At 56.3% G+C, this 21533-nt stretch overlaps 9 protein-coding genes and 2 non-coding genes across 11 annotated transcripts; 7 read left to right on the forward strand and 4 right to left on the reverse strand.

Moving 5' to 3' along the window:
- Positions 1-1818: 1818 nt before the first annotated feature.
- On the forward strand, positions 1819-3361 carry BO66DRAFT_307733 (Zn(II)2Cys6 transcription factor; the record flags this gene model as incomplete). The annotated part of the gene is made up of 2 exons (XM_025643256.1): positions 1819-1874; positions 1951-3361. Coding segments are annotated over 2 exons (1467 nt in total), but the record flags the coding sequence as incomplete, so codon positions are not given.
- Positions 3362-5121: 1760 nt separating this feature from the next.
- BO66DRAFT_376840 (glycosyltransferase family 2 protein) lies at positions 5122-6743 on the forward strand (the record flags this gene model as incomplete). The annotated part of the gene is made up of 5 exons (XM_025645724.1): positions 5122-5432; positions 5474-5732; positions 5837-6067; positions 6182-6330; positions 6437-6743. The coding sequence occupies 5 exons, from the start codon at positions 5122-5124 to the stop codon at positions 6741-6743; spliced, it is 1257 nt and encodes a 418-aa protein (XP_025502596.1).
- Positions 6744-7910: 1167 nt separating this feature from the next.
- On the forward strand, positions 7911-8019 carry BO66DRAFT_t201. The gene has a single exon. It is a non-coding gene; the product is annotated as a tRNA-Met (tRNA).
- A 489-nt stretch (positions 8020-8508) lies between these two features.
- On the forward strand, positions 8509-8581 carry BO66DRAFT_t202. The gene has a single exon. It is a non-coding gene; the product is annotated as a tRNA-Trp (tRNA).
- Positions 8582-8772: 191 nt separating this feature from the next.
- BO66DRAFT_376841 (SNG1 family protein) lies at positions 8773-10396 on the reverse strand. Its single transcript, XM_025645725.1, has 3 exons — positions 10185-10396; positions 9049-10131; positions 8773-8966 (listed from the first exon to the last, which is right to left on the reverse strand). The coding sequence occupies exons 1-3, from the start codon at positions 10318-10320 to the stop codon at positions 8815-8817; spliced, it is 1371 nt and encodes a 456-aa protein (XP_025502597.1). The 5' UTR covers positions 10321-10396; the 3' UTR covers positions 8773-8814.
- Positions 10397-10792: 396 nt separating this feature from the next.
- BO66DRAFT_439786 (glycosyl hydrolase family 79 C-terminal domain-containing protein) lies at positions 10793-12601 on the reverse strand (the record flags this gene model as incomplete). The annotated part of the gene is made up of 8 exons (XM_025651180.1): positions 10793-11232; positions 11287-11320; positions 11379-11470; positions 11521-11889; positions 11935-12042; positions 12096-12235; positions 12285-12404; positions 12456-12601. 8 exons carry the CDS (start codon positions 12599-12601, stop codon positions 10793-10795), a joined length of 1449 nt encoding a protein of 482 aa, XP_025502598.1.
- A 536-nt stretch (positions 12602-13137) lies between these two features.
- BO66DRAFT_439787 (uncharacterized protein) lies at positions 13138-14730 on the forward strand (the record flags this gene model as incomplete). The annotated part of the gene is made up of 2 exons (XM_025651181.1): positions 13138-13646; positions 13737-14730. 2 exons carry the CDS (start codon positions 13138-13140, stop codon positions 14728-14730), a joined length of 1503 nt encoding a protein of 500 aa, XP_025502599.1.
- Positions 14731-14883: 153 nt separating this feature from the next.
- On the reverse strand, positions 14884-16734 carry erg6 (sterol 24-C-methyltransferase). The gene is made up of 3 exons (XM_025645726.1): positions 16212-16734; positions 16115-16149; positions 14884-16058 (listed from the first exon to the last, which is right to left on the reverse strand). Exons 1-3 carry the CDS (start codon positions 16413-16415, stop codon positions 15164-15166), a joined length of 1134 nt encoding a protein of 377 aa, XP_025502600.1. The 5' UTR covers positions 16416-16734; the 3' UTR covers positions 14884-15163.
- A 586-nt stretch (positions 16735-17320) lies between these two features.
- Positions 17321-18853, forward strand: slt11 (Pre-mRNA-splicing factor ECM2). The gene is made up of 2 exons (XM_025649949.1): positions 17321-17538; positions 17605-18853. The coding sequence occupies exons 1-2, from the start codon at positions 17398-17400 to the stop codon at positions 18634-18636; spliced, it is 1173 nt and encodes a 390-aa protein (XP_025502601.1). The 5' UTR covers positions 17321-17397; the 3' UTR covers positions 18637-18853.
- On the reverse strand, positions 18791-19521 carry BO66DRAFT_121391 (LYR motif-containing protein). The gene is made up of 3 exons (XM_025641904.1): positions 19353-19521; positions 19105-19281; positions 18791-19040 (listed from the first exon to the last, which is right to left on the reverse strand). Exons 1-3 carry the CDS (start codon positions 19426-19428, stop codon positions 18946-18948), a joined length of 348 nt encoding a protein of 115 aa, XP_025502602.1. The 5' UTR covers positions 19429-19521; the 3' UTR covers positions 18791-18945.
- A 330-nt stretch (positions 19522-19851) lies between these two features.
- Positions 19852-21469, forward strand: BO66DRAFT_429714 (putative ribosome associated DnaJ chaperone Zuotin). Its single transcript, XM_025650475.1, has 3 exons — positions 19852-20073; positions 20139-20279; positions 20335-21469. The coding sequence occupies exons 1-3, from the start codon at positions 19921-19923 to the stop codon at positions 21373-21375; spliced, it is 1335 nt and encodes a 444-aa protein (XP_025502603.1). The 5' UTR covers positions 19852-19920; the 3' UTR covers positions 21376-21469.
- Positions 21470-21533: the final 64 nt, after the last annotated feature.

Below are 21533 nucleotides of genomic sequence, written 5' to 3' on the forward strand. Positions count from 1 at the left end.
GGGCTTTATGTGCACTGTACATACTCCGGAATGCCTCTGATGATCGAGGGCGAATTGGGGTTCCGCGATATCAGGAAAGCCCTTCTCCAAAATGCCAAGCCAGCCCAGCCCTACCGTGGACACCGACTACCTACAGTACGTATCTAACTCTTCGCAATCCAGGTAACGGTAAAGAAAAAATGGTATCGCCCTCATCATGCCCAATGCAAGAGTCTTTTTCCCTTTGAATCTATAACATGTGTCGGTGGGGGAGTGAACCATGGCCATCACCCGCCGGTTACAGTACAGCACAGTACAGGCCGATGACCGTCGGGGGGCAAGGGTCGAATTCCGGAGATGGGTCAATTGACATGATGTATAAATCCTCGTCGCTTCCGTTGGAGTATTCAGCTGCATCTGGCCCGAACAGCAGAATTGCAGAATAAAACAAAGCCTGTTGCAGAAGATTGTATTGATTCTAACCCACAGATCCGTCCGCGGCTGTACTGTACTACCTCAAGAATATGACCGATTTGTCGGACATGCCCCCTCCTCCACCATTGGGCTTGTATGCGTAATATACTATAGATAGATAGAGTCACCACAACAAATAGAGCACAGAGACACTGGGTGTGCAATTAAGAGCAGGAAGAATCAAGTTATACTTTCGTACTTGATACTGAAGCGCCGTCCGGCTATTGATAAGCACTGGTGACAAGGTTCTGTTACTACTGATTATTCCAGGTGTAAGGAGAATAGGCATGGGTTTGGATTTTATCAAAATTGTCGAACTGCTTGATTATAGCACGGTCTATCTCTGGTGGGATCCCAGAAGCGAATAATATCAAGAAGTATACGATAGATATCAGAAATGGATTATATACTAAAGGGGTAATATTATTGGTATGAGGCCAATACCAGCTCTACCAGAAGCTAGATTGATAATGATAATTTCTAAATTCTCTGTGGTAGGCTTAGAACCCCTTTTATACAAATAAATCTAGTATCTTCTTCAGCCAGGCATGTATACTACAAGCAGCAGACTTATACCCGTACTGGGTACAAGCATAGAGGACCTCCCAAAAACAGCGGGATCCCTGGGCCCCGGCCTATTAAGTAGACCTGCTGGATCGTAGGTCTCACTATCTTTAGAGCTTGGTTTATTAGTATTAAGCTTTTAGGGTTTATACAGGCTACTTATAGCTGGTGATATACAGCAAAAGTACTTCGACCGGAAAATGACGCCAAAGGGCCTGAGTCCCCACTCTACATAGTACCCGTTACGATTGGCTATCTCGTCTACATCTGCTGGTTTCCACTGCTCTGATTCGTGGTAACCTCTGCTGATTAATGCACTGCTTATGTGAGCTGTCTCCACTCCTTCCTTCCTTCCAAAGTACAGACACATCATGGATGATCCGATTGCACTTCAACTTACTTCATCTTCTACTTAATTTGATCGACATGATCCTCGTTTGATCCGTCCCTGCCTCTTTACTGGAGATCCCCTCGGGGCTCAAAGCACTGTACGGCTTTTCTAGATCTACGAATCTTGTATGTGGCCGAAATGTGCCAGGCTGCACGATCTGCACCCAAGCCAGCGCCTCGCGTGCATGGCCACGGGCACTAAAACCCGCTTTATGAGCCCAATCGAGACCAACCACAGTGATTGGATCTGGGGGGAAAGACCCCTGTTATGCCAGCTTGCTGCTATCGAAGGCCAAGTGCTTGGCTGTCATATTTAAAAGAACCAGATCTCGCGCAATCATCCATCAATCGACCCCTTGTCAAATCCCAATTCTCAACATGGAGTCACAGATTGAGACAAAGAGCCCATCGAAATCTCAGAAAAGGACGTTCTCGAAGAGATCCCGCACTGGGTGTCGGACCTGTCGGTGAGTACAGTACCTAGTGGTCTGCCTTGGACTTGACAGACTGGCTGGGATTGGCTAAAGGATCTTGAATGCACAGAGCTCGCCATGTCAAATGCGACGAATCTCCTGGTGCATGCAGCAACTGCACAAGCACCGGTCGCACTTGCGCGTATGACATGCAACGGCTTCCCCCAGGAGGTGGGCGTAAGAGAAATACAACCAAAATCGTCATCTTGTCAGCTCCCAACGGCGCATCTGCCACCATCCGCGCCGCCATCGCAGCCAAATTCCAGTGGAATGTGACCTCGGATGAGAGCCGCTGTCTCTCCTTCTTCCAGCACCGGTCTGTCCCGCAACTCGTGGGCTACTTCGACTCGCCTCTGTGGCGGGAACTGATTCTGCGATTGTCCTGCACCGAGCCTGCAGTGTACCATGCGGTCGTTGCACTCGGGGCAGTGAACCAGGCCAATGAGATGGCAGGTCGTACTCCAAGACCCGGACAGCAGCACCTTCTGCGGAATGCCTGGTACGGCTTCGCGCTGGAACAGTCCTCCCGTTCATTTGCCCTCATCCATAAGAGACGCACGTCACACGACCCGCAGCTCCAAGAAGTCATTCTGGTTTGCTGTTTGCTTTTTATTATTTGCGAGTTACTGCGTGGAAACGTCACCGAGGCCACCTGCCACCTGCAAGGAGGTCTGCGTATCCTGCATTCGATGAATATCGAGCGAGGCTCATCGGGGTTGGAACTCAGCTGCGGGGGAGTGGACGAGTGTGTCGTGGAGTCCTTCATGAACTTTCAAGAAGGGTCGATCTACCATGGTCTGAAGGAGCCCCTGCGTTTCGACAGCGAGTTCGTCTACGATCGACCCTACGAGGCCTACCTCCAGCCCTTCCAGAGCCTCTCCTACGCGCGTAGGGCCTTCCGGCCCCTCCAGCACACCGGCTTCGAGCTGATCGCGACGTGCATGTCGGCGTCCGAAGCCGACATCGCGAGCAATTACGCCACGATCCACTTGCAGCAGCACCGACTGATCGCCCTGCTGACACGGTACCTGCAGGCGCTGGACTACTTCTGCCTCCGCACCTTCGGAACCACCTCCTTCACCTGCCCCGTCATGGCCGCGAGCCGGGACGCCGCGCGCCGCAAGGACTTCCGCGAGGTCGAGCTGACGCGGCTCACCTGCCTCGCGCTGCTCTTGGGGCTGAAGACCGCGACGTACAGCAAGCAGCAGCCGCCGATGCCCGACCGGCACCTCTGCGAGCGGCGGAGCCTGCTGGCCGCGGCGCAGACCGTCATGCGCAAGTTCGACGGTCCGGACCGCCGCCCCGCCTTCGCGCCCAGCAGCACCGTCGTCGCCGCCGTGTACATCGCCGCCCACGTCTGCCCGGACCACGCCTTCTACTGCCTCGCCAGCGACCTGCTGCACTCTTGGAGCGCCGAGGAGGGCTTCATGAGCTCCACCAGGAACGCCAAGATTCTGGATGAGTCGCTCAAGCTGTACCTGTCCCAAATGTGGCGCAGCGCCGCCCCCTTGCCGGACGGGGTGACCTTCTCCACGGACGCGACGGGCTGCCAGGTCACGGCCCACCTGGCGTACCGCGCGGATGGGGTCGAGAAGCGGCGCTCCATGGTCCTTGAGAGGGATGAGTCCCTCGTGGCGGAGCTGCGGGCCATCGACAACTCCCAGGACTGGGTTTGTTCGCGCGCGTTGGGGTTGCTGGAGCGGAGAAGTTACCTGTGAGGGTTGATCATGTTTCGGCCACAACCTCGTTACGATTTCGGGCCAACATATTTGTACATATTCGGAGGGTGCCCCTGGCGTGTGTCCCTGGCGTGATGGAAAAACCAATCTTGCAGATATTCATTCACTGCGCTGCGCTCATGTGTCATGGTGCATGAATCTATGGTTCATCCCGGCTGAATCATCCCTCTGAATCTTCTTGTAACCGGATTTCCGACATCCAGAGTTAGTGGGTCGTCCAATTGACTATGCGCGTGACGCCCGGGTGTTTCCATGATAAACCTAACGAAGTAGGCTGGTTGAGCTGCATTTAAGTATTTTGCAGCCTAGGATGACAGCAAACACGGTCCGGGCTAGGGAGCTAGATCACCTGGACTCAGCTGGGTAGGCTGGGTATATAAGTCCATTTCACCCTTTCTATTCTCATTGCTCAACATTGCCAGTGTAACCGCCACATGGGTTCCCCCTCTTAAATGTAAGAGTTGTGAACATGAAGGCCAGACTGCGCAGCTATCTCTCTTTCTTTTAATCAGAAGGGGGGCCCTATTTGTTGAATGTGTTCTCGGTATGACCAGCCTCTGGTGTCCATTATGCGTCACACTGCAGTTAAATCAAGGCTTTCCAAGGAAATCGTTGCACAACTTCTCAGTCGCTAATCCTGTGTGACCGGCATGTTTGATGCTGTACGATTTTCAGCTCTGGAACTTGCGTGGCTGCTGTCGCACTGCAGATGGTTCATGTATCTACTGTACTTGGGGGACGATCCACATTGACTTTGTCTCATCTCGAACAACTCTCAACGAAGACAGCCGGTCTACATCGTCGCGGTTGGTGCGGACTTCGTGGCTGCAGTCGTTGCGAATCACCTACTCACACCAGTTTGGCACGAAAGCGCCCAAATCATTTGCCGATCAATCGCGATCATGACTCTGATTGCCGCAGTGGGCCACAAGCTGAGTATGATGGTTTTGCAAGCGGGCTGAAAGCTGATCAGTGGGTTCAGACATTGTCAGCGATGGTTCTCGCGGATGCAGTCGCAGTCAGCTCCACGTTGCTTTTTCGGGGCAGGAGTGATGGTTTGCAGGGATCTCTTCAGACCTACTTCATCAGGGCTGATGCTTTGTGGGAAGGTTGCCAGTTGCACACATATATGAGTCTTGTCTCGGATGTTCCAGCACAGTGGTTCATGTCTCACTCCAACATCCACTGTCCTGGGATTTACGTAGTCACGGGCTTTATACATTTCCGTCGTGGTAACGCGACAGGCTGAAACCTCTGACTACACCCCTCTGTCCTCTCCAGCCTTGTCTCGAAAGGGCGTCAGCATGCGTTCTCAAAATGAAGTCGATCCGGAAAGTAAACCCTTGCTCGACCGACGCTCGCGGAAGCTTTTCCAGATCCTGAACTACAACTGGGGGATCTTCCCGTGCACGGCCTTTTTGTCGTTCCTAGGTACATCCAAAAATTCTTTATGATTATAATATACTATGCTTACTGGCTCCGCTACAGGAGTATATTCTCTGATGGTGTGGGCGGGAGTTCCTGAGGCGATCGTGCAACCGGGGGTGCTCTGGACGCGCGACTGCACGATCATCTCCCTCACCATCACCCCGTTCCTCCTCGCCCAGTTCCCCCCCTACTACATCCTCTGGGGAATGTGTCTCCCCATCCGGCCGTTCTCCTACTCCCAGGCCCCGAAACAACGATCCTTCCGCAGCCTGCGCGTCGTTCTTGTCACCAAAGCGACCAACATCCAGGGAAGTACTACCCCCTTCTCAACCTATGCAACATCCTGCCCAATGCTAACCGAAACAAAAAGACCGTCCTCAACACCGTCGAGCTCTGGAAACCGCTCAGCCAAGCCTTCCGCATCAGCTTCGTCGTCGTCGTCGACTCAGCCCACAACCCCTTCACCACCCTCCTCCCCACCTGGGTCGAGCAGCTGCAGTGCCCGCCCTCCTTCCAGGCCGCGCGCGCCACCCACAAGGCCCGCGTGCTGGAGTGGTACCGGCGCCACAGCAGCCTCACCGACCGGGACTGGGTGCTGCACCTGGACGAGGAGACGGAGATCGACGACTACCTGATGCAGGCGTGTTTGGATTTCATCGAGCGGGGAAGCGATGATATCGGGATGGTACGCCACATTTACCCCATGCCATTAGCACCAAATCCCCCTTCCTTCTTTCTCATCCTCCCTTCCATCCTCCCTTCCCACACAGAGCCCTAACCAACCAAAAGGGAACAATCTACTACAACGCCTCCTCGCACTGGAAACACCCCCTCACCACCGTCGCCGAGATCCTGCGCATCGCCGAGAACTTCGGGCGGTACCAGCTCCCCGTGCGGTTCTTCCGGCAGCCGCTGCTCGGGTTCATGCGCGGGAGCTTCCTACTGCTGAACGGCACGGTCGAGAACGCGGTGACCTGGGACACGGACTGTCTGACGGAGGATCATTGGTTTGCTTACTACGTATGGCCTCCCTTCCCTGCTGCCATCTGGGTGTGCGAGAGTAGGGCGTGCACTCTTAGCACGAACCCACCCCAACAGACCAAGCGACTAATTGACTAATCGCCGGAGGGGTAGGCCGCGAAGCAAGGCTTCAAGTTCGGATGGCTGAACGCGATCGCGCGCGAGCAGGCCCCCTCCACGCTGGGCGATCTGCTCCGCCAGCGGCGCCGGTGGTACAGCGGGGAGCTGATGATCCCCAGCTGGGCGCTGCGCGTGATGGTGGCGTTTAACATGTTGGAGTTTGTGGCGCATTTCTGCTTGTATGCACCCCCCACCCCCTCTTGGGAATCTGTCTTGGCCAGGCGTGCAGCCTTCGCTTTTCAATTGCAGGCGGTTACTGATGCTTGCTGCGGTATGGGACAGAATGATGACCATGATCTACGGCGGCTGGGCCATCTCCGTCTCCTACGGCTTCTTCGTCTGGACCACCTTCAACCTGGCCGTGCTGCTGCACGGCCGCGTCGTCGCGTGTCTGCTGGAGGATCTGGACTGCCGTGCCACGGCGCTGCTGGATATCCCGGTGCATGTGGGGCTGACGGTTGTGCTGGCGCCGGTGGTGGATTTGGTGCAGGCGGCGACGTTTCTGTGGACGGTGGTGCGGCCGACGAGGGAGTTTACGGTTATTCGGAAGGATTAGCAGCCCCCAGCCCCCCCAGGAAAGGGGAGTGGTAGGGCTGGGATGATAAAAGGGGGTTGCGGGTGTTGCTGTGCTCGTAAAGGGGAGGGGGGTGGAGGGTTCACTTGCTAGTGGATACTTTGATAACTGTTTCCTATTATTTAGATAGCGTTCTGCGTCTTCTTCACTACATAACTACTACCTTTTTTCAAACTCGGGTATCTGCACTGATTGAAAATCTACGAGGTAAAAGGAAAGGAATGGGGTAGTACCCCAACTCACCATCCCAACCAAGCCCAGTCGCATTCTTAATCGCTCTGGACCCCATACCCACACAGTTCCATCCACGTGTTTCCAACTCTTGCCAATATCCTGACAGTCGCATCACGAGCGATGACATGATATAAGTCGGCATAAGGATGTACATGCCCGAAACTGAGCTGTATCCGTTCATAAGGCAGGGGTAGACCCAATTCGACTGCATCGGGGTTCGGTTCAGGTATGGTTCGGGGACCATGTTGCGAGGTACAAGATGAGTGTGCGGTTCAGTACAAGATAATGATTCTCTGTCGTTGTGGTAATGATATCTTTTACTGTAGTGCTCTGGCTTGTTTTCTGGTTTTAGTGACTTGGGTGCTGGGCTGTGCGGGTCTTGTGGGGTGTGAATCAGCGCTGTGGTTATTGTGTCTGAACATTTATCTTGGTCCTAATTTCGGGGATAATCTTGGGGGTTGTATGTTGTATCTGCATGAAAAAAAAAATACTATTAAATAGAAGACAGGTGAAGGGAGTAAGAAAGGCAAAAAAAAAAGAGAGAGAGAAAGAGAAAAAGAGAAACATAACTCATGGTTCTTCTGGTTAATTTTGTAGTATAGTGGCGGAAGGAGTTGGCGCCTTCGAAATGTTTCATGCTCAAGATATGCGGTGCCGATATATATATCCCCCTCAAACCCGGCACAATACCACAACCTCATCATCCCCAACGAAACATCAAATCACAAATTCCAAGCCCCATTAAAATGACTCTCTCTCTATCAACCAGAACGGAACCCAAAAAAAACCCCAGTGCCACCCACAAACCAACGACACTCAAAAAAACCAACATATCGCAAACCGGAGGCATCCCCAGTCAATCCATTGACACGCCTTGCTAAAGTCACCCAAAAAGAAGGGCACCTCCAACAACTTGTCTCGATGGTGTAGTTGGTTATCACGTGGGTCTCATATCTCGCATATGACTCGGAAGCGCAACTTCTGGGCGATCCCAAGGCCGGGAGTTCGAACCTCCCTCGGGACATTCCTTTTTGCTGGATCCCATTCCCCTCCTCCAGGGGGTGGGTTCGCTTTCATCGTCGTGATTGTGTGAATAATCTTTTTGTTCCACAAAACTAGGGTTGGTTGTTGTGTCATCACCACTGGAAACATACTTGATCCTCGGATCGGTTGGGCAGCCGAAACCTTCAGAGGACGACGGTACGGTGGTAGACACGCGAGTTTGGCCTTCCCGCTCGCAGCATGAACGATGCAGACTCACCCGTTGTACCCGTTCCCGCTGAGTGGTCTCGTGACACATTAACAGGCCGGGGGATATAACCACCCGGGAGAACCGTCGCACTAAGCCCGCGCGCATCCCAAGCCCTGTATGCAGATACAGAAAAGCACAACCATCAACGCCCAAACTAAGAATTCCCCCCCAGGTGCGATGTCCCCCGTGCAACTCCAGGCATTCTTTTCCCCTACCTTTTACCCCTGATAACAGACGTGCAGCACAGTTGGTCATCCGAATGGGCCTATGGCGCAATTGGTAGCGCGTACGACTCCAGATCGTAAGGTTGCCTGATCGAGCCGGGCTGGGCTCATCCATTCTTTTTTATGCCTGAGAATCGTACCCTAACTCGCCTCCTATCTACCAGGGTCCGTACCCCGATTGACCTCGCTATTCACAACGACAGGTAATTGATGCACAATTACACCGATTGAAAGCCCCACCCGAAAAAAAAAAATTAATATCATGTTGAAAATCTAGCTTCTATTATCTAGCTTCTATTGTATTATCACAAAAGACAATACGACCCTGATCCAAGCCAGGCAACTAAGCCCACCCGCGCTTCTGCTTCCACTGCATGAACTTGGCGGCGAAGGGGAACAGCAGGATGGAGAGGGCGATCCAGATGAAGAGCACGGCGAAGTCGAGGCCGATGCGCGAGTGCGTGTCGAAGAGGATGGTGCGGAGGGCTTCGACGACTGTTTTTGCAGAAGATTAGTCTCGGCTAGATCCAAGGGGGATGGGGTTGGTTGGATAAGGGAAGGGAGAAAAGGAACGTACTCCGATGCAGAGGCCACGCGTACCCCCAGCGGAAGAACCCCGGCGCCAGATCGAGGGCATAAAACCCCGTGGCGACGTTGGTGATGACCCAGAAGATCAGAAACAGCGAACTCCACGGGAACCCGATGATCATGGCCATGTTCTCGCAGGGGAAGCCCAGGGCGCACATGCCGACCCAGTTCAGCATCCAGTACACGACGAACGAGCCGTGGCCGTAGGCGTTGGGGTTGTCGGCCGGCTGCACGGGCGAGGCCGGCGGGTTGGTGAAGGGGATCTGGAAGGCGAGCGAGACGAAGCTGTAGAACAGCGAGAGGCAGAAGTAGGTCCCGATGTTCGCGGCGATGCGCCACAGCAGCCACTGCGGGATCTTGAGCGCGGGGCTGTTGGGCGTCTTGAGGAAGCGCAGGTGCACCGGCATCATGAACGGGGTGTTGAAGAAGGCCAGGATGATCAGGTAGATCAGCCCGATGCTGGTGGCTGGCGCGATGACGGCCGGGCCGAAGAAGCGCAGGTCGATCTGCGTGAAGCCGATGGCGGGGTTGAGCGCCTGCGCTGGGGTTTGGGACAGGTTGGTGGTGCTGCTGGTGAGGTTCTGGATCCAGCGCGGCCCGAAGTAGCTGCGCACCGCTTGCTCCAGCCCCCAGAATTCCGGCAGGATGTAGTTGTAGTAGGTGGACTCGTCGCGCGCGCTGATGATGACGAATTCGGCGGCGCCGTAGGGGTCGTACGAGGTGTTGCCGCCGGTGACGGCCCCCTGGAGCAGGGCGGTCGCGTTGGCGTTGATGATGATCGCCGCGTAGGCGTGCTCGTCGTACACGCTCTGGCGCACCGCCCACGGGTCGTGGTCGAAGTCCGCCGGCGAGCGGATCGTATACCCCAGTGCCTCCGGGTTGGTGCGGACGGTCTCCTCGACCACATGCGTGATGGCGGGGCCCACGATGGCCGTGGTGTTGCGATAGGGCTCCACTTGGCCGTCGAAGTCGACCACCCAGACGGTGAGGTTCTCGAACCGCGTCTCGAGCTTGTATTGCACGGCCCAGAATAGCGACAGAATGCCCAGGATGAAGGTGCAGAGAATTAATACTGCGAAAGTCAGCTTTGAGGTGCACTCGTTACCGCCAGTCGGGCAAACTCACCGGTCTTCCCCCATTGGAGGAACACATGACGTCGGACTTGCGATAAGGCAGGATCGAAAAACGAGACGCCGGCGGGTGGCGCAGAAGGCTTGACCCCCGTCTCGGCCTTGTCAATGGACTCCTCGGCGCTGCTCATCCTGAAGGAACAGAAGGATCACGAGGCGCAGAGTTGGATGAGGATCTAGGATGCAACCAACAGAAGGAACCACCAGACCACTAACTTAGCTGCAGGGCAGGCAGGCGAGCGGGCGACTTTTAACCCTAAGTACGGCGGGATCCCAGTATGCATCATTCTTGCTCGACGCTGACTGCGTAATCCGGGCTGTTAACTCCTTCGAGTAATCAAACTCTTTATCTCCGGCGCAGATGCAGATCCATGGCTCTCATTGGTCGGGCCTTCGGCCTCGATCGGGGCCCGAAGGGACGCGAGAAGATTTGCTTAGTGATCTTATCAGGGGTCTAAGATCAGGGGACTGAATCCATGGCTCAGTTTGTGCCGGATTGCCGGATCTCGGAAAGTTGCGTATCTTATAAGTTACATTCACCCGCAATCCAGATGATCCATCCCTTGCGCTACCGCATCTTATCTGATTGTTCCCTCCATCCTACTACAAATAAATAAGCAACGCCTCGGACTCTTGCACAGTAAAGGTCGCTTGGCCGCTCTGCACGGTAGTTGTCTCCGTCTCCGCCGTGCCTTGCAATGCACACGTCCCGTTGGCAAATGTCTGTCCCCCGATGGTGATGGCCCCCGCTCCCACGGTCGTTGTCGCCGCATCACCTGTCAGTCGCTTGGCTGATACGGTGGTCGAGGACAGGCCGCTCAAGCTGATGTTGACGCTGCTCCGTGTCCCCGAGGTGTAGTACTCCGAGTTGTACAGCAGCACCCGCGTCGGCGCTCCGCTGCTGTCGTAGATCGCATACGCGGCCACCCGGCTGTCGCCGCTGTCCAACTGCGCGACCTGCGCCGCTCCCCCGAGTGCCAGCGCCGCGGTATAGGCGCCAAAGAACGGGGCGTTGACGGTCTCGTCCCACCAGCAGTATGGACCTAGATGTTTCAGTGTCAGTGTTGCCCTCGTACTACACTTGATCGACCACTCACAGTTCCCAATAGTTCCCTGATGGAAATACAGTTGCTGCCGACCGTGTCAGTCTTGGAAGATCAGCATCCACGTGGACGAGTTGTTTGCTCACCTTGATCCCCAGGATAACAGCTTGCATCGCGTAGTCCAGGATCCACAAGCCCGCGCCAAAGGTAGGACTGATCCCCCCGCCTCCCCCGGTCGCTACCCTGCAGTTAGTTGGGTTACCATTTTCAGGATGGAGGGCAACGCACCGGAGTTGGTTTCTCCCATCACGAAGTCCTTGTCGAGATCATGCGCCGCAGACACCTGCGACTGGAACGCCGTCACGCCCTCCACGATCGCCTCGTGGCTCATCAGCCCGTCGAGATCCGCGGTGGAGGCGGAGTAGGGGTAGTAGTGGTGGCAGAAGGAGCGCACGTATTGGGTGGCATCCGTGTCTTCCTCCTCGCCCACGAGGTTGGTCACCTCGTAGGACCCCAGTCCGAAGAAGACGCCCGCTTGGATGATGGCGGTCTTGTCGAGTGCGGTTCCGACCGAGCTCTGCCATGCAACCTGCGACACGGCGTCGGCGGCTGCGGTCCAGGATTTGCCGTCGGCGATGGGGTCGCTGGATGTGAAGACTGCCGAGGTTAGACCTGCCGAGTTGACGGGGTCAGGGGACATACAGTTTGGCTCGTTGCCGAGCTCGATGGCGTATAGGTTGTTGATTGTGGAAGTGGCGACTTTGGCGGCTGCGATGGTATTGTTGATGTTGTCTAGGCGTCTGTTGAAGCCTGTAGAGGGTTAGGACCATGGTCTTGAGCAGAGTTGCTTGGTGGCTTCAGACCGATGGTAACGGATCCACTATAGCTGGCTGCGATGTCCATGAACGAGTCTCCGAAAGTCAATGTCTCGGGGGCGTCGTCTGGCGAGGCGACGGTGTAGGATACAGCAGACGACAATGAGGCGTTGTATGTCGCGCGGTCCCTATTCGGTCAGTTGGTGAAGTAACTTGGATCTGAGGAGCAGAACTCACTGGGTGGTTCCTCCGATCCGGATAGGCGGACTTGTTCCATATGCATCGGCCAGCACTCCCAGACAGCCGTCGGTCAAGGACAGCTGCTCGAAGTACTCGGGGAACGCGAAGAACTCGAATCTGGATTGTGAGCTCTCATACCAGGAACCGAGTGAGATCCAGAAGACTCACGACAAGCCCACCGGCGCAGCATCGATCTGCGCACTCGCATTGGCAGGCACAGAAGAAGGGATCTCGAAGCTCAGGCCGTTGACCACGCTCGCAGTAGCCAGGACCCCACTGGCTATGGCAGACACACGTAGTTTCCTTGTAGTCATGATGGAATTACACAAATGGAGATCGCAGGAGTTGTAGTTGACCGGGTCAACCTGGGAGCCCTGTAGCCATATATGGAGCTCGGTTATTTATCTGGTCCATTGGCTGGCCAGCAGCAGCTCCCTCGGATAAATTGAGACCAGCCCATCAACCCATATGCAGGTGTCTCGGAGAATTGATGAGCGAGCAGGGGAACGCTGGAGATGGATTGGGAGAAGATCGACTTCAGTGACGCTGAAGTGCGGGGAAAATGCAGGTGGGGAGGAAAACGCGGAGAAGCCGGGGTGAGCAACGAGCGAGTTCTTCCACCAAACATCATGCGTCAGCCTTTCCTTGGATACAGATGATCTTGTGCCATAGGCAGAATATTCAAGAGAGAAGTTGCGCACATTATCATCACCAGCAGAAACCCGACGGAGGTGGTTGACCCCTCCCATACAAGATAACCACCTCAACCACCACACCACGAAGAAGTGAACATCAACAACCTCACCTCAACCCTCAACCCTCAAACACAAACAGTACGCCGGCGGCCATCATGGCCATCCCCGACCTCCACCCTCAAGTCTCCATCCTCACGCCAGACCCCCCGACCACCCACCGCCTCAACGCGTGCGCCTACCAACAAAGCGCCCTCACCACCGTCGCACACACGCAATACGCCGCCTTCTACACCCCGACGCCCGACCCAACCACGCGCTTCCTCACCCTCGCGCGCCGCGATCTCTCCGACCAGAGCAGCGAATGGCACCACCTCACCTTCACGGACTACCCCCAGCGCACCGACGACGGCCACAACACCATCTCCGTGGGCATCTGCGCCGGCGACGGCACGATCCACCTGGCCTTCGACCACCACTGCGACACGCTGCACTACCGCCTCTCCCAGCCGGGGCTGGCCTACGACACCCGCAAGACCAGCTGGACATCTGCCAGTTTCGGGGCGGTGCAATCCCATCTCCCGGGGTGCAGCACCCTGAGCGACGTGACCTACCCCCGCTTCATCCCGGCAGGAGAGAACCTGTTCTTTGAGTGTCGCATCGGACGGTACGTCCCTGTCCCTGTCCCTGCCCTTACCCCGTTCCCCGGCCCCAGCACCCAACCCTAACCAACCCCCCTAACTAACCGAATAAACAGAGCAGGCGCCGGCTCAGAAGCACTATACCTCTACACCCCAGCGCCAAACACCACATCCACAGATACACGCACAGATACATCCCCACTCCCAAATCCAGGATCAGCAACAGCAACAGGAAAATACACCCCCCACCCCACGCCCCAAGCCCTCTACCTCCACGGCCAAGCCTGCAACCCCTACCCCAACGGCCTCTCTTTCCACGCCCCCACCAACAAACTGCACATCACCTGGACGAACCGCCACTTCGTCCCCTACGAAGGAGCAGGGGACCCGACCTCCACGGCGCACAAAGCGCAGACGGGGCCGAACGGACCCGAGAACAACGAGGGGCTGTACCATGCTTTCGCCGAGGTGGACCCCAACCCCAACCCCGACCCCTGGCACGCAGACAGAAAGTTGGGCGTAAGCGTACGATGGCGCGGTAGCCATACCGCGGACGAGGTCCTTGCGACCGGTGCATTCGGCGCGGATCCTCCGGATGAAGCGGAAGAGGAAGCGACAACGCCTCTAGACTCCCAGGACCCCCGGCTCCGGGTGAGGCGGATCCCCCGCGGGAGTGGGATTATGAATCAGGAGAGCCAGTTTGTCGACGCGGACGGGACCCTGCATGTGTTGAATCGCGAGAATACGCGGGCGGGGCGGGAGGAGTGGGTGTATTATGTGTGTGGGCGGGATGGGAAGGGGTGGGAGAGTTGGGCGTTGGAGGGCGTGTGGCCGACCGAGACGGGGTTGAGGGGGAAGGTGGTTTGCTGGCGTTCTCGGGTGTGGTTTGTTTTGCCGGAGAATGAGAGGGAGGAGTGGGTGTTGGCGCGGTGGGGGAGGGAGGAGGGGTTGGAGGTTGTGTGGAGGGGGAATGGGTTCACGGGGGAGCCGGTGGTGGATGAGCGGGCGTTGCTGGAGGTGGGGGTTTTGTCGGTCTTGGGGTTGAGGGTTGATGGGGAGGGGGGGAGGGAGGTCGTGGTGCTGACGTTTGTTTTGGAGGGGTTGAATTGATATTAGTTGAGTTGACGTGGGTTCGTTGTAGGACCGATCAAGTCTTCTATATCAACCCTTCGTGGAATGTTTGGATGAAAGAGAAGGACAGAGGTCGTCAGGTGTTCTACCCCAGAGCAGACACCGGCAGGAATGATACGAAGAACTGTAGCTACAAGCATATGTCGTGTCTTGATATTAACTATAACCTAAATCATCATCCATGAGCACATACTCAGCAATGATACACACTGCGCCCAATCGGACAGCTCATAAAGACAGACATCCCACGGCGGTATGCAACAATATAACATGGAGAGAAGGAAACACAAGAAACAAAACCGGGGATATTAAAGAACATAGACCGCCATCACCCTCTATGCATGCTCGTGTGGGATGCTGTCGCAAAGAAACGCAATTTTGTACAGGCGTGATATCATAGTAACCAATCCGTCTACTCGGGCTTGCGAGCAACCATCAGGTACATCGGCGTGAACAGCTTCTTCTCACCGCCGGCCACCAGACAGTCACCGGCCAGAGCCAGACTGTCGGCGGTCTTCTGAGAGCCCGCGGGGGCGAATCCGATCTTCTCCAAGGCGCCAACGAAGCGGTGGGCGATGCCACGGCCCCACCAGGTCATGCGCGCAATGGTGAAGAAGTCCCAGATGGTACCCATGTGCTTGAAGGATCCGGCCAGGGGATAGTACCAGGGGATCGCGTCGGGGCGGTCGGCCAAGTCCTCGTTGTGGAGGAGCTCGAAGCCAGCGTCCTTGACGGCCTGGAGACCCTCCGACACCTTGACCATGTTGGAGATACCGTCACCCTGCTCGATACCCAGACGGATCTTGCGGTGCTCGGCGTTGTCGTTGTCGTATTCGTCAGTCATCAACCATTCGTACACACCGAAGACACCGCCGGGCTTGAGCACGCGGAAGATCTCCTTGTAGACACCCACGAGCTCGGGGGCGTGGCAGGTGGCCTCGATGGCGTAGACGGCGTCGAAGGTGTTGTCCTCGAACTTCATCTGCATGAAGTCGCCCTTGACGAAGTTCAGCTTGTGGCTCAATCCCTCCCGCTCGGCATAGCGGGTCGCGCGCTCGATCTGGTAGTCGTTGTTGTTCAGGCCGGTGACGTTGGCGTCGGAGAACTTGACAATCTCGCGAGCAGGGCCGCCGACACCGCAGCCAACATCGAGAACCTTCATGTTGGCCTTGAGGCCCATCGTGTGGGCCAGGTAGTGTTCGTGACGCGCGATGGCTTGGCGGAAGGGCTCGCCAGGAGCGAAGCGGCAGAAGTGGAAGGAAGTACCCCAGCCATATTCATAGAAGTCGGTGGCCAGGTTGTAGTAGCTGGAAAAACCAAGTTAGATGGGCAATTGAGGCCATAGCGGCGATGGAAGACATACTGTCGGGTCAAGGTCGCATACTCCGCTCGGCGGGCCTGGTGTTTGCAATTGATTAGCTTAGCTCAGCAGCAACGGGCGCCGGTTGCACAGTGCTTACCGCGCGAATCTCCTCGGTCTCGTCCTCAGCGCTCTTGTTGTCCCAGTGCTTGAAGTACTCGTCGATGGCGGCCTTCTGGGCAGCGGCGTCCTTGCCACGCATGGCAGCAATACCACCCTGGGACTGAGCGGACTTTCCGTGCAGGACACGGTTGAACTCAGCATCGCGCACATGGTTCTCCTGTTCCAAAGCTGTGGGAGCCATTTTGAGAATTGAAAGTGGTAGTGGGGATTAGAAGGATTAAAAGGGGGTAAAGCCGGGTTGAAGAAAAGTGGGTTGTGCGAAAGAAGAAAGGGAGAAAAAAAAAGAGAAGAGAAGGCAATTATATATCCACGACCCAGTTGAATGGAAGGGAATTGAATGGGAAAAGAACTGAAGCCGAACAGGCAGCAAAGAAAGGCAGGAAGAGGGGGAGAAGAGGAGGTGAAGTGGAATGAAATGAAGCGAGATGGAAGGGAAGGGCCACCGTAAGGTAATGTCTGAGGGAACACGCAAACACGAAGAACGGGGAAAGAAAGGGGAGGCGGAATTGCGACCGACGACCGACGGGCATCGAATCGACTTTTGACATTTCCCCAGCCAATCACTTTTGCAGCGCTGGCCAGCCAACCAGAGACTCAATTCGACGCAGCACTAGACCTTATCGGGCCTTCCGGGGTTCTGGTGGCCGGGAAAAAAGTGTGGCCGAACGGGACGATGGAACCACGCTTTTCTCTATATGGCTTAGTGCCAGGCATCTTCCGCGCCTCCAAGCCTTGATCTTCGCCCGCCAACTCTCGTTCCTGGTTGCTTGCTCTGCGTATTGCGTATTGCGTATTCGCGTATCTGCGCGGATTCAATTCCAATGCATCTTGGGGCTGGCAGGGGTGCGGACGAGGATGCAATGCTCTTGGGATGTCACAAGCTAGATTCATCTCTACACAGCCCCTGTATCACCAGAGTACGTAGCCTGCCTCCTCAGCATTAAACGAATTTCGTGATTGACAATGCCCTCCATAGCCCATCAGCCACATAGATCCCATGCAGTCACGTGAAGGCTAGCTGCGGGTGCTTATGTCATGCATTCGCCACAACGCTCTCCACTAGCCACATTCAGCCACGATGACTATCGATAATCCAAGTTCTTGCTGCCGCTGTCAACTCCTCCAGTTCACCCACACAGAGAGCTTCAAACTACCTCACCACCATGCCTCCTGCCCAGATCAAGCAGGATCTCAACCGATCCGGATGGGAAACCACCGACTTCCCGTCAGTCTGTGAAAGCTGTCTCCCGGACAATCCTTACGTTCAGATGCTGAAAGAGGACTATGGCGCAGAATGCAAACTTGTAGGTAGCCCTCCCGACGGTCGCTCTGCGCACCCATTCTAGCCACCGATACTAACACTGTTACAGTGTACGCGTCCGTTCACCATCTTCCGCTGGAAGGCCGACCGCACCGCCCGCACCAAGCGCACCACCATCTGCCTCACCTGCGCCCGCCTCAAGAACTGCTGCCAGTGCTGCATGCTGGATCTGTCCTTCGGCTTGCCCATCGTCGTCCGTGATGCCGCCCTGAAGATGGTCGCCCCGGGCCCGGAAAGCACCATCAACCGCGAATACTACGCCCAGGGCCACGAGAAGGAGATCGAGGAAGGCCGCGGCGCGGTCGAGGAGTACGAGAAGACCGACGAGAAAGCGCGCGAGCTGCTCCGCAGACTCGCCAACAGCGAGCCCTACTACCGCAAACAGCGCCGGATCGAGGCGGCCCCCGAAGACGGGGAGGGTCCCGCCACAGGGTCCAGCGAGGCGCCCGTCGTCCACAGTCGGTACGGTAACGGGCCGGGTCCGATTCGCACCAGCGAGAGCCGAAGGGGAACACCGCTGCCCGGCCGGGGCGGACGCGGAGCGGGAGGAGGAATGCGCGGGGGACGTGGCGGGCGTCCCTTCCCCAGTGCGGCGCAGGTGCCGCCCTCCGCCGACGACATCAACCCGCCCGCCGACCCCAACATCACCTCGTTGTTCGTGACGGGCGTCGAGGACGACCTGCCCGAGCACGAACTGCGCACCTTCTTCACCCAATTCGGCTCGCTCCGCTCCTTGATCTGCTCCCACCGCGCCCACTCGGCGTTCATCAACTTCGCCACCCGTGAGGGCGCCGAGGCGGCCGCCAAGCACTGCCAGGGCAAGGCCGTCCTCCAGGGTTGTCCCCTGCGCGTCCGGTGGGGCAAGCCCAAGCCGCTGGACAACATGGACCGGGAGGAGCGGATGAAGAACGCCCGCGAGGGCCGACAAGCCGTGGGCACGCGCCCCTCCGGCGATGGCGGCAAGCGAGCCATCACGGCGGCCGGAGAGGACCTGGCTAAGGAACAAAGACCCCAGAACTATGCGGTGGCACCGCCCCCGGGTGCTGGCGAAATCCAGTACTCCAGTTTGAACGGCGATTAAACTCTTTTTTTGTTGACACTGGTTTTCCGAAGGACGGAGGGAGCTTCATATGATGTATGTTTGAGAGCGGGCGTTTTTGACTTTCTTTTTATTTCTTTCATATTTTGTGTATGCATTTGTCTACCTTGTAGTTCTACAAACCATGAAATACCCCAAAGAGACGCCAGAAAGGAGAGAAGAGAGAAAACAAAAGGAAACTTCGGGTATACTATAATACAAACCGCAATGCATATCTTTGCAATCCACCACCGCACCCCCTCCCCGCCCGTTTAGACTGTAGTCTGTCGCTGTACAATCGAATCGTCGTGATCAGGCAGAGCAGGGCTTGTCCACCTTGACCTTCTTCCCGGCGATCTTGATGGAATCGTTGTCGCCGCGCTCGATCTCGTCGTGGATCCGGAGTTCTACGATCGTTGTTAGCATCGTCTTGTTCTGGAAAAGGGTCGGGACCGGAGGCAAAAAGCGCACCCCACTTGGCATTCTCGTCGCCGTCGTCGCGCACGCCCTGCACGATGTTGTGACGCAGGATGTTGGCCACCTCGATGGCGTGGTTGATCTGCATTGGGGTGTCGATGCCCTGGCGAGGGTGGTTGTCGAAGTTGCGGCGCGCTTCTTGACGCGCTGCGACCATGACGCGGAGGTCGTCTGTGGGGAAGGAGTAGAAGTCAGCGGTGTTCTTGGAGAGGCGGTTGAGGGAAGAGATCGGGTGGACGGACTGTGGAAGGCCACGCGGGTCGCGCGGAGAAGTTGCCGGTAGGCACTGCGTGCGGAGACAACGCCTTGAGAAGCCATATCGAAATGTGTGAGTTTTGTGGAAGACGATGAGTGGCTTGTGTGTTGCGTGTGTCGGGAGTGAACGGTCTGGGCTTGTACTGTGCTCGAGTATGAGTCTCCAGATGACGGTTTGCGGATCGGTAGCTGCGAAGAGCGAGCGGCGGGAGTGGTTGTGAGAGCGGTTGAGTTGTAGTAGACCCTCTACTTACTCGCTAGAAGGATAATGAAAGACAAGACCGTAAAGCAGACCGATCGTAGTTGAGAGAAACAAGTAGGTATTCTGTTGACAAGCAAGTGATCTTCGCAGCGGAATCGAGGCTTTCGAAGAACCTCCGAAACAAGTCACCCGTGATTGGCTCCGGGCCAAGCGGCAAGTCGGGGCAGAAAAAAATAAAAAAGCACCTGGAGGGCCTTGAAGCCTTCCAAGTTTTCTCCCGCTCACACAACGTTCTTGTTGGGGTCTTCCATTGTCTCTTCCCATCTTCATCCGAGGCATCTCAAAAGTCCATCATGACTTCCACTCAGACTTTCAACCTTGCTCTCCCCGCCCTGCCTTCCGGCTGGAGCGCCGAGAAGGACTTCAAGGCCGTTGGCACTCTCTCTGGCGCCACCCAGAGAAACCTCGAGGCCGTCGGTCCCTTCTTTTTGGCCCACGCCCGCAGAGTATGTCTCATTTTTCCATCCTGCTTGAAGTTGACCTCAGGGTAAGATGCTTACAATTCCCACAGAAGCGTCACGGACGTACCTTCTCCGAGGATGAGAGAATCCAGGCCCAGCAGAATGTCAAGAAGACCGAGGAGGACGACCTTGGCGAGATCTCCGAGCCCGAGGACAACATGCTCCTCGCCAGAGAGGCTAAGGACTGGAAGGTACGGTTTACCAGTAACTAAAAGACTGCTGCTGCTCGATGCTAATCCCTTGCAGAGCCAAGATCACTACCAGGTTCTCGGCCTGACCAAGTACCGCTGGCGCGCCACCCCCGAGCAGATCAAGCGTGCTCACCGCAAGAAGGTCCTTCGCCACCACCCCGACAAGAAGGCCGCTCTGGGCGACCGTGACGAGAACGACCAGTTCTTCAAGTGTATCCAGAAGGCCCACGAGGTGCTCTCCGACCCCGTCAAGCGCCGCCAGTTCGACTCCGTCGACGAGGCCGCCGACGTCGAGCCCCCCACCAAGAAGGAGGCTGCCAAGAACTTCTACAAGCTCTGGCGCAAGGTCTTCATCTCCGAGGGCCGCTTCTCCAACATCCAGCCCGTCCCCGAGCTCGGTGACGAGAACAGCAGCCAGGAGGTCGTCGAGGAGTTCTACAACTTCTGGTACAACTTCGACAGCTGGCGTACCTTCGAGTACCTGGACGAGGATGTCCCTGATGACAACGAGAGCCGTGACCAGAAGCGTCACGTCGAGAAGAAGAACGCCAACGCCCGCCGCAAGCGCAAGACCGAGGACACCGCCCGTCTCCGCCACCTGGTCGACGACTGCGCCGCCGGTGACGAGAGAATCAAGAAGTTCCGCAAGGCCGCCCGTGCCGACAAGGACAAGAAGCGTCTCGAGAGAGAGGCCGAGGCCAAGCGTCTCGTCGAGGAGAAGGAGAAGGCTCGCCTGGAGGAGGAGCAGCGCAAGAAGGATGCCGAGGAGGCCGCCAAGGCCGAGCGTGAGGCCAACAAGAAGGCCAAGGAGGCCGCTAAGAACGCCACCAAGAAGAACAAGCGTGTTGTCAAGGGATCCGTCAAGGATGTCAACTACTTCGATGAGGCTCCTTCGGCCGCCCAGGTCGACTCCGTCTTGGGAGACGTCGATCTCATCCTCAGCAAGATCGATGCGGAGGAGCTGGCTGGTCTGGCTGGTCGCCTTACTGCTGCTGGCAAGGACGCGGCTGCCGTCAAGACTGTGTACACCGAGGAGGTGCAGAGACTGGTCGGCGCTGGCAAGCTCAAGGAGGGAGAGGCCAAGTTCTTTGCTTAGACGATTTGATGTGTTAGAGGGAGGGGTCTTTCATCGCTAGTCATGATATATTATAGATGATAGATTTCCAGTCGCTTTGCAAATAATGAGTAGCAATGATAGCATGGTTGATACATTTCTTTATTTGTTCTACGCCGCGTGATTTTGTCGATTTTGAA

Source organism: Aspergillus aculeatinus (genome assembly GCF_003184765.1).
Source record: "Aspergillus aculeatinus CBS 121060 unplaced genomic scaffold BO66scaffold_32, whole genome shotgun sequence".
Taxonomy (NCBI): Eukaryota; Fungi; Ascomycota; class Eurotiomycetes; order Eurotiales; family Aspergillaceae; genus Aspergillus; species Aspergillus aculeatinus.

Coding starts and splice junctions, on each gene's coding strand:
- BO66DRAFT_376841 (XM_025645725.1), bottom strand. CDS start 10,320: ATGAGCAGCGCCGAGGAGTCCATTGACAAGGCCGAGACGGGGGTCAAG. Junction 10,132..10,184: donor CCTCCAATGGGGGAAGACCG/GTGAGTTTGCCC, acceptor TGACTTTCGCAG/TATTAATTCTCTGCACCTTC. Junction 8,967..9,048: donor CGCGTGGCCTCTGCATCGGA/GTACGTTCCTTT, acceptor CTGCAAAAACAG/TCGTCGAAGCCCTCCGCACC.
- erg6 (XM_025645726.1), bottom strand. CDS start 16,415: ATGGCTCCCACAGCTTTGGAACAGGAGAACCATGTGCGCGATGCTGAG. Junction 16,150..16,211: donor AGACCGAGGAGATTCGCGCG/GTAAGCACTGTG, acceptor TGCAAACACCAG/GCCCGCCGAGCGGAGTATGC. Junction 16,059..16,114: donor TATGCGACCTTGACCCGACA/GTATGTCTTCCA, acceptor TGGTTTTTCCAG/CTACTACAACCTGGCCACCG.
- slt11 (XM_025649949.1), top strand. CDS start 17,398: ATGCCTCCTGCCCAGATCAAGCAGGATCTCAACCGATCCGGATGGGAA. Junction 17,539..17,604: donor ATGGCGCAGAATGCAAACTT/GTAGGTAGCCCT, acceptor ACACTGTTACAG/TGTACGCGTCCGTTCACCAT.
- BO66DRAFT_121391 (XM_025641904.1), bottom strand. CDS start 19,428: ATGGCTTCTCAAGGCGTTGTCTCCGCACGCAGTGCCTACCGGCAACTT. Junction 19,282..19,352: donor GACCCGCGTGGCCTTCCACA/GTCCGTCCACCC, acceptor CCTTCCCCACAG/ACGACCTCCGCGTCATGGTC. Junction 19,041..19,104: donor CGACGAGAATGCCAAGTGGG/GTGCGCTTTTTG, acceptor CAACGATCGTAG/AACTCCGGATCCACGACGAG.
- BO66DRAFT_429714 (XM_025650475.1), top strand. CDS start 19,921: ATGACTTCCACTCAGACTTTCAACCTTGCTCTCCCCGCCCTGCCTTCC. Junction 20,074..20,138: donor TTTTGGCCCACGCCCGCAGA/GTATGTCTCATT, acceptor CAATTCCCACAG/AAGCGTCACGGACGTACCTT. Junction 20,280..20,334: donor GAGAGGCTAAGGACTGGAAG/GTACGGTTTACC, acceptor AATCCCTTGCAG/AGCCAAGATCACTACCAGGT.